We start from the raw sequence: 8340 nt of genomic DNA, 5'->3' as shown, positions 1-8340 counted from the left end.
GTGCAACCTGGGTGCCCTAGAGTGAATTCCAACACTGTCTGCTATGTTCTGTTGGCACAAAACACTAGGTATGGATTATGAATAATGTCTGGGTCCTAGTCTCTGGAGCAGCAGAAAACAAGCTTGCTGCATCCTCAGTATGACATTCCTTCCAATATTTAAACATGGTTCTGATGTCACCTTAAAGTTTTTTCTTCCCTGAGCTAATTTAGTAAGTTAGCATTTAGGTAAATTCAACTGATTCAATGGGTTCACTCTGAGGACTTAATTTACGTCATTGGGTTCATTTTGTAATAATGTGAAGGATTAATACTAGCACATTACAGCAAGCACGTTATTCTTTATGGGTATAAAATGTTAGAGGGGATAGATATTGAGAGATTATTATTGGAATGAAAGACCTACTAGAACCATTATTCCAGTCACAGCAGAGGCGGCCATCTTAGGATGGTGAACTTGAATGAACCAAAAAAGACAGAAAAGTACGTTTAGAATTCTGAACAGGAGGAAGACTTATTAATAAAACACAATCTTGGATAGAAACAACCTGATCAGAGAATCACAGAGTTGGAAGAGGCCACAAGGGCCATCTAGTCTAACTCCCTGCCATGCAGGAACACAGAATCAAAGCACCTCGCTCCTTTTCTTTCTTTCCTTGCCTCTTTCTTTCATCCCTCTCTTCATTCTTTCTTTCATTTCTTTGCTTCTTTCTTTCTAGCCTCCCTCCCTTTCTTCTTTCTTTTCTTCCTTCCCCCTACATTCTTTCTTTTCTTTCTTCACTTCTTTGCTTCCTTGTTTCTTTCCTTCCTTCTCTTTCCTTGCTTCCTTCTTTCCTCCCTCCCTCCCTTCCTTCTTTCTTCATTTCTTTGCTTCCTTCTTTTTTTCTTCCTCCCTCACTCCCTTGACAGGAATTGTGTAGATTTCTGCCCTGTAAATATGATCAGACTTTTAATTATAATTGGGAGTCACACTCTCTCGGCCTCATGGAAAGGCAATGGCAGCCCTTCTGAAGAAATTTTGCCAAAACCCCCATGACAGGATCAACGTAGGGTTGCCATAAGTCCAGACCACCCCCCCCCCACCAAGTTAGACACACACACTATACACATCTCCTCCCCCGATCCCCCCCACCAAACACCTCTTGCCCCAGCCAGGCCTTAACTTCCTGCACTGGGTGACCTTGGGCAAGTCACTCCCTCTGCCTCAGAAGAACGCAATAGCAAAACCTCCTCTGAACAAACCTTGCCAAGAAAATCCCACAATAGGGCCAGCTAAACTTTTTTAAGGCATACAAACAGTGGTTCCCAAACTCTGGCCTTAGACTCCCAGAATCCCAGACTGAGATCAAGTTGGCTGAGGCTTCTGGGAAATGAACTCCAAAACACCCAGAGTGCAACATTGGCACACACAACAGCAGCATACTCTGAGGGCAGGCAACCAACTATGGTGTAGTGGCTTGAGCACTGGACTAGCACTCTGGAGACCAGGAGCAGGGATGTAGCCAAGATTTTGGGGAGGGGGGGGGGGTGTCCAGACTAAGTGCCACCATTTTGGGGGTGGGTAAACATCACCTGTAATGAATCTTAAACCATAAATCTATACATGATTTACTTTTAATGTTTTTCATGATAACTAGATCCACTGGGGAAAACATATATTTTGTGATTAGATTAGGTTGTTATTATTTTAAACATTAATTAACAAAAGGGGGGTCCAGACCCCACGGGACACCCCCCCCCCCCCCCTTTGGCTACGTCGCTGGCAGGGTTTGAATCCTTGGGTGAGTCACACTCTCTCAGCCTCAGAAAATGGCAATGGCTTGAAGGCACAAAAGCACAATAGTCACCTTAACCCTTGGGCTGGGATGCTCCCCCTGCCCCCTTGGCACCTTACCTTGAAGTATGCCAAGAGCTGTGGCGTGCACTGGGGGGTCCAGAGGTTGCAGAGTAGAGCCGCTATGTACCAGGTGACCTCTCCCTGGCAGTGCTGTTGCTCAGGCTTACTATTATTATTATTAATTAGACTGTTCCCTGCCCTCCAGTTTACAATCTAAAAAAGACACGGCACAAAAGGAATGACAGTGGGGAAGAGGATCAGGTCCAGCACTTCTTCTCTTCCTCTGAAGCATGGACCAAGGCAGATGGACGGGAGGGAGGGCTCGGCTTCTTAGTCCAGGCCAGGCCTGATGGAGCTGGGCATCTCTCCCTCCGTGGCCAGATGGCACTGGAGGGAGGGCTCTGCTTTTTAGAGGGCACTTGGAAGGCAGAGGTCCAAGTAGCAGTAGAATCAGCAGCTGCTGCTGCTGCTTCTTCCCCCTGGCCCCAGATAGTCACTGTGGTCCTCTCATTCTTTCTGCTGGGTGTTTTGCAGCAGAGCTCTGTCAGGTCCTGGTTTTAGAGACTTTGGTCTTCTCCGCCTCCTCCTCAGCATCTTGACCCCCGCTGCCCACGGAGGGGTCTCCCCACCACCAGGGCCCTCGCTTCACCTCCGCCTGGAGGTCACCCATGGGAGCCAAGCTCCATTGCGCTGCCTCCCCTTCCCTACTTCTTGGCTGCTACGTAGCAGAGTGGTTAAAATACAGAATTTTACTTATCCTCAAGAGCTGATGATTATAGTGCTGAAAATGTGAAATGTACTAGAGCAAAAGCTGTTATTCCAGGTCATGTCAAATGTTCTGTTTAGGAATGTAAACAACTCTGAATGGCTCCAGGTTTTAGGTTGCTAGCCCAAATAAAAGGAAGTACTGCATAAACAGTTTGAGGACAGTGAAGGAGAGGGCAAAAAAAAAAAATCTTGTCAAGAAAACTCCCATGATAGGGTTACCTGAGGGATGACATAGCCTGGAGAAGAGAAGGTTAAGAGGTGATATGATAGCCCTGTTTAAATATTTGAAGGGGTGTCATATTGAGGAGGGAGCAAGCTTGTTTTCTGCTGCTCCAGAGAACAGGACCTGGAGCAATGGATGCAAACTGCAGGAAAAGAGATTCCACCTCAACATTAGGAAGAACTACCTGACAGTAAGAGCTGTTCAACAGTGGAACAAACTCCCTTGGAGAGTGATGGAGTCTACTTCCCTGGAGGTCATTAAGCAGAGGCTGGATGGTCATCTGTTGGGGATGCTTTGATTGAGGGTTCCTGCATGGCAGAAGGAGGTTGGACTGGATGGCCCTTGTGGTTTCTTCCAACTCTATGATTCTATGACATATGTCCCAAACAACTTGAAGGCATGCAACAACACCGACACACATACACACCACAGCCGCCACCACACACAGATTTTACCCAAACACACCTCTTGCACAGTGACCAGTCCACTGGACCATGGCTAGGTCTGCCCACCTAGCCAAAAATGTGGAGGCCTCATCCTGTGGTGGGTAGATTTAAATTGGAATTTTACTATGTTCAGGAATTGGGAAATTACAGTACTGAAATATTGAGAGCAAAGGTTGTTATTCAGGTCATGTCAAATGTGGATTTCTTTTCCTTAGAGAGACCCAGGAGTCGTCTTTGAAAAGGAAACAGTTTATTTAGCTGCAGCATTGTTCCTAGAGGAAATGCATATTCCAGATTCTGGGACCACAATTCTAAAATGAACCAAGTTTTTATATCACAGTGTCATTGGTTGCATTGAATTAAACATTTACACCCCTGTATATTATATATATAAAATTTATTCGGTCATTGACCAGCAAGTACAAATAACAATCAAATCACAAAAGCCATAATTAAGCTTGCTTATAAAAACTTCTAAATTGTACTAAAATTATACATGTATATTCATTGGGTGTCCTAACATACACCTCTACCCCTCATGGGTTAGGCATCCATCAATCTTTTATCTATATGTTTTGTTTCACTGTACCTAAACTGTCTCTTGCAGTACTTCCTTTTATTTGTGTTGGAATTATAAGTTAGGAGCCATTTCCAAATCGTTAACATTCCACAGCAGAGAATTTGACATGACCTGAATTCCATCATCCTGGCAACCTCTGCTCTTAGTACTATAATTTCCCAACTCTTGAGCATAGTAAAAATTCCAATTTAGATCTATCCACCATAATATGTCACTATCCCTCGTGTCAGGGAACTCACATTCCTAAACAGAGAATTTGTCATGACCTGAATAACAACCTTCACTCTCATTTCAGTGCTATAATTTCCCAACTTCTAAGGATAAATAAAATTCTGAATTTTAACCATTCTACCACACTCCTCCTCCCTCCCCCCCCCCCCCCAACACTCACCCAAACCAAGGGCCCGAGTCCCCAACCCAGGCCACCCTCCAAAAAGCACGGAGGACTTTTCTCCTCTCCCCCAACCCAGTGAAGCCCCCGTCCCCTTACCTTAATGGGCCAATCCCTGCCGTCTCTTGCTCCCTGCTTTCTCTCTGCCCTCCCGGCTCTACTCTGCTGCTTGCCCTGCAAAAAGCTCCTGTCCCTGGGTCTGCTGGGCCAATGGCTTGAGAGGAGCTGTAAGCCTGCCCCCAGTAAAAGCTCTCCTGAGAACAGTGTTGTGAACAAGCCTCGAAGATATATCCCAGGAATGTTTTACCAAAATCCCAAATCCCATTCTCCAATATTTACCGGAATATTCAGTCAAAATATTCAAGACAAAATAATCAAGACTAACAAGGCTATATCTTTTAATTCTAATCTAAAAGAGAAATAGATGGGAGTGAGGCATGGCATGGCATGTCCTTTCTCATCAGACGGGAAGAGGCGTGGGGGGGTTCAGTCTTGGCGGGATCCTTTCCTTTTACAACTGAGGGCAGTCACTTAACTAATTCCTGACTGGACCAGACAATGTTAACTGCCCATTACCTTTTGGAACAGGTGGCTGACAGAGGAAGCAAAAACAATCAGGAAAGGAAGATGAAGTTCCTAATCCCTCTATATCTAAGCCATCTCATCCTTAATGGACAAGAGAGCAGCCAGGACAAGCTGTTTCTCCCAATACCCCTTCTCAGCAGCTCATGCACTGTTCTGCATCTGTGCATCTTCACATCAATCCCACCACATCTTGTAATGTCTGGACCCAATCTCTGGGTAGCGGCTCAGTCAGCAGGTCTATCACCATCTCTTTGATAGAACAGTAACTCAACTTCACAAGCCCCTGATGTTGAATATCTCGCACATAGTGATGCTTTGGGTCATTCTTGGCTCTGTCCCTTCAGTCTTAGACAACTGAATGCAACTCTGGTAGTCTTTATTAAATAAGATTGGCGTTGGCTCATCCATTTCAACATCTTCCAGCAGATTTTTTGCAGCCATGCAAGCCCTATGCTTGCCTTCAAGGCAACACTTGCTCTGCTCCTGTCGTGATAGTGCCGCAATCTCTTGTTTTCAGCTAGACCAACTGATAGCTCGACCTCCATGAAAGAAAATACAGTGGGCCCTGGTATTCTCTGGAGTTTGGTTTCAGAAACCCCCATGGATACCAAAATCCATGGATGCTTAAGTCCCACTAAATACAATGGAATAGTAAAATGGTGTGCTTTATATAAAATGGCAAGATCAGTGTTTGCATTTGGAATTTATATATATTTTAAAATATTTTTTCAAGCCATAGATGCTTGAATCCATGTTTAAAAAAACTGTGGATATAGAGGATCAACTGTATTTAATTACAGAAGTCCCTAAAGTTGGTTTTCATATGTGCATACTGGCTCAGCCAACCATTATGGAAAGGCCATGTACAAGAGGGTGCTGAAAAGTTCTTGGCCTGACCAAGAAAGAAATAACCAAGGGCCATGAAACTTACATGCTATTCCACATATTCACCCTGAAGTTCAACACACTTGGCACATCGTTTCTCAAGATTTTTTAACCCTTCCAAAAAAAAATCTGATGTCTGCTCACTGAAATACTGCTCTGCTGCTGCTATCACCTCCGAATCATTCAAAAATTTCCTTCCTTTCAAACCTTTTTTAAGGTTTGGAAACAGGAAATAGTCAGATGGAGCAAGATCTGGGGAGTAGGGTGGATGGTCTATGCACTCAAACTCCAAATTCTTCAAAACAGACTTCATGTTGCCAGTCCTGTAAGAAGGTACATTGTCCTTCAAAAAGAGAATACCTTTCTGCAGCTTCCCTTGCCGTTTTCCTTTCAGTGTCTCCTTTAATTGGCACAGCAAGTTGGAATAGTATTCTGCATTCATTGTTTGGTTCTTCTGAACACAGTTAGTCATCAAAATACCTTCCTTATCCCAAAAAACTATGGCCATGACCTTTCCTGCTGACCTTTGAGTCTTGAATTTCTTCCGCCATGGAGAATCCGAGTGCCGCCACTGCAAGAATTGTTGCTTGGTCTCCAAACCATAGTGATGTAACCATGTTTCATCAACAGTGACGAGTTGTTCCAAAAAGTTATCACTAGATTGCTCAAAATGCTGCAAAATCAGCTTGGAGGTATCCACTCGATTTCGTTTCTGGTCATCATTCAAACACTTTGGCACCCACTTGGCTAACAGCTTTTGCATAGACAACTGCTCATGAATGATAAAACCAATGCGTTCCCGGGATATATCTAGTGTCTCAGCAATTGTTTTAGCTGAGATTCGCTGATCTGCCAAAATTAGGTCATGAACACGTTCAACCATTTCTGGAGTTGACACTGTTGAAGGTCTCCCTGACCTTGCTGCATCTTCGGTCTCAAAATCTCCCTGCTGAAAGTTGGCACACCATTTCTTCACAGTTGAGTATGACGGGCACTTGTCACTCAATGTTTGCATCATACACTCATGGATTTCCTTCGGAGTTTTCTTCTGCAGGAACAGGAACTTCATGATGGCCCGGAGTTCAGTACTTGAAAATTCCACACTTTTTGCTGACATGGTCCTATTAATGATCTGAAAAAATCCAGAAATTAGAGCTACGATCCTGCAATTTACAAAACAAAAGAACATTTTCCCAACCTACAGTAACAAATTATGTTGTTTTCTGGAAGTGGGTCAGGTCGAGAACTTTTCAGCACTCACTCGCAAGGTGGGTTCCCCGCTTTATTTGTTGTTGTTGTGTGTCTTCAAGTTGCTTCCAACATATGGTGACACTAAGACAAACCCATCATGGGTTTTTCTGAGAGTGTCTGGCTTGCCCAAGGCCACCAGTGGGTCTCCATGGCTGAGCGGGGACTTGAATCCTGCTTTCCAGAGTCACAGTCCAACATTCAAACCACTACACCATGCTGGCTTACCTTAAAAAACCCAACTAATCTAGGCTACCTGTCTACTCACCCCCACTATTCAATTTACTTGCTACAGCATTCAGAGACATAGCCATGTTAATCTGGAATATCAATATACAAAGGGATCTTGTAGCATTCATCAAATGCATTCCCCAGATGCATCTGAGCAAGTAGACTAAGTCTATGAATGCTTATGCTACAACTTCCTTCACTCAGTTAGGTTCAAAACACACTGCAGAAATAATCCAGTCTGAGATGCCTTTAACTGCCCTGGTTCAGTGCTAGGGAATTCTGGAACTGCAGTTTTGTGAGACATTTAGCCATCTCTGTTAGAGAGTGCTGGTGCCAAAAGAAACCACAGTTTCCAGGATTCCCTAACACTGAGCCAGAGCAGTCAAAGTGGTCTCAAACTGGATTGTTTCTGCAGTGTGTTTTGGACCTTAGTCTCAAAGGTGCTACAGGATCCCTTTGCATATTGCTATAGCATGGCTGCTTTTATTTCTCAAATGTATAAGGTGGGTTCTCTGTTTTTGTTTTTTGTTTTACTAAGGAACAAACAACTCTGCTCTCTCCTTTCCTGGGCATCTGACTAGAACTCAGAACACTTACATTATTATCTTTCCTCTTGGGCTCCTGGTGCTTGAGGAGGAAGTCTTCGGCCAGGGCTACCACTTGACCACAGACATCGGTCCTACGTCTCTTCTCCCAGCTCTGCATTTCCTTGATTACAGTGCTTCTCTTGTTCAGACTACAAAAGAAATTCAAGAAGAATAAACACATACTTGACAAAGATACCTAGGGTAATCCATATATATATTTGTGTCTACGATGGCCTCATGTAGATCTTGATACAACCTATAGATAAATCAAGGGTAAAACTTAGGGGTGTGTAACTAAAGATGTAAAGGATGAAGCAAAGGAAAATGATGCCAAAGAATTCGCAAAATTCCTGCAGGCATAACTGGTTGTGTTGGTCCTAAAGGCTGGATGGATGAGGAAAGAACTACAGTAAATGGAGGCTGTGTGATGTGTAAGGGAAACAACCAGGCACAGGTGGGGCTAAGAAAATGCACACTTGTCAAAAAGGATGTAAAGGCAAGAGTGAAGGTAGTCATCTAAAAGGACCCATCCTCTTTTCTGAGTGGGTGGCGAAAGGCCA

The 8340-nt window shown here is 44.0% G+C and overlaps 1 protein-coding gene across 1 annotated transcript in view; it reads right to left on the bottom strand.

The window, feature by feature from the left end:
- LOC121923591 overlaps positions 1-8340 on the bottom strand; it is a 29185-nt gene that overhangs the window by 2072 nt on the left and 18773 nt on the right. Inside the window, exons 9-10 of the mRNA XM_042454145.1 lie at positions 7791-7929; positions 6075-6846 (exon numbers count right to left, since the gene is read on the bottom strand). Coding sequence (XP_042310079.1) covers positions 6075-6846; positions 7791-7929 — 911 coding nt within the window. The remainder of the gene's footprint in view (positions 1-6074; positions 6847-7790; positions 7930-8340) is intronic.

Source organism: Sceloporus undulatus, chromosome 2 (assembly GCF_019175285.1).
Source record: "Sceloporus undulatus isolate JIND9_A2432 ecotype Alabama chromosome 2, SceUnd_v1.1, whole genome shotgun sequence".
In the NCBI taxonomy this organism is placed as follows: domain Eukaryota; kingdom Metazoa; phylum Chordata; class Lepidosauria; order Squamata; family Phrynosomatidae; genus Sceloporus; species Sceloporus undulatus.
The sequence above is the reverse complement of the archived record's forward strand: the minus strand, read 5'-3'. Positions and strand labels throughout refer to the sequence as shown.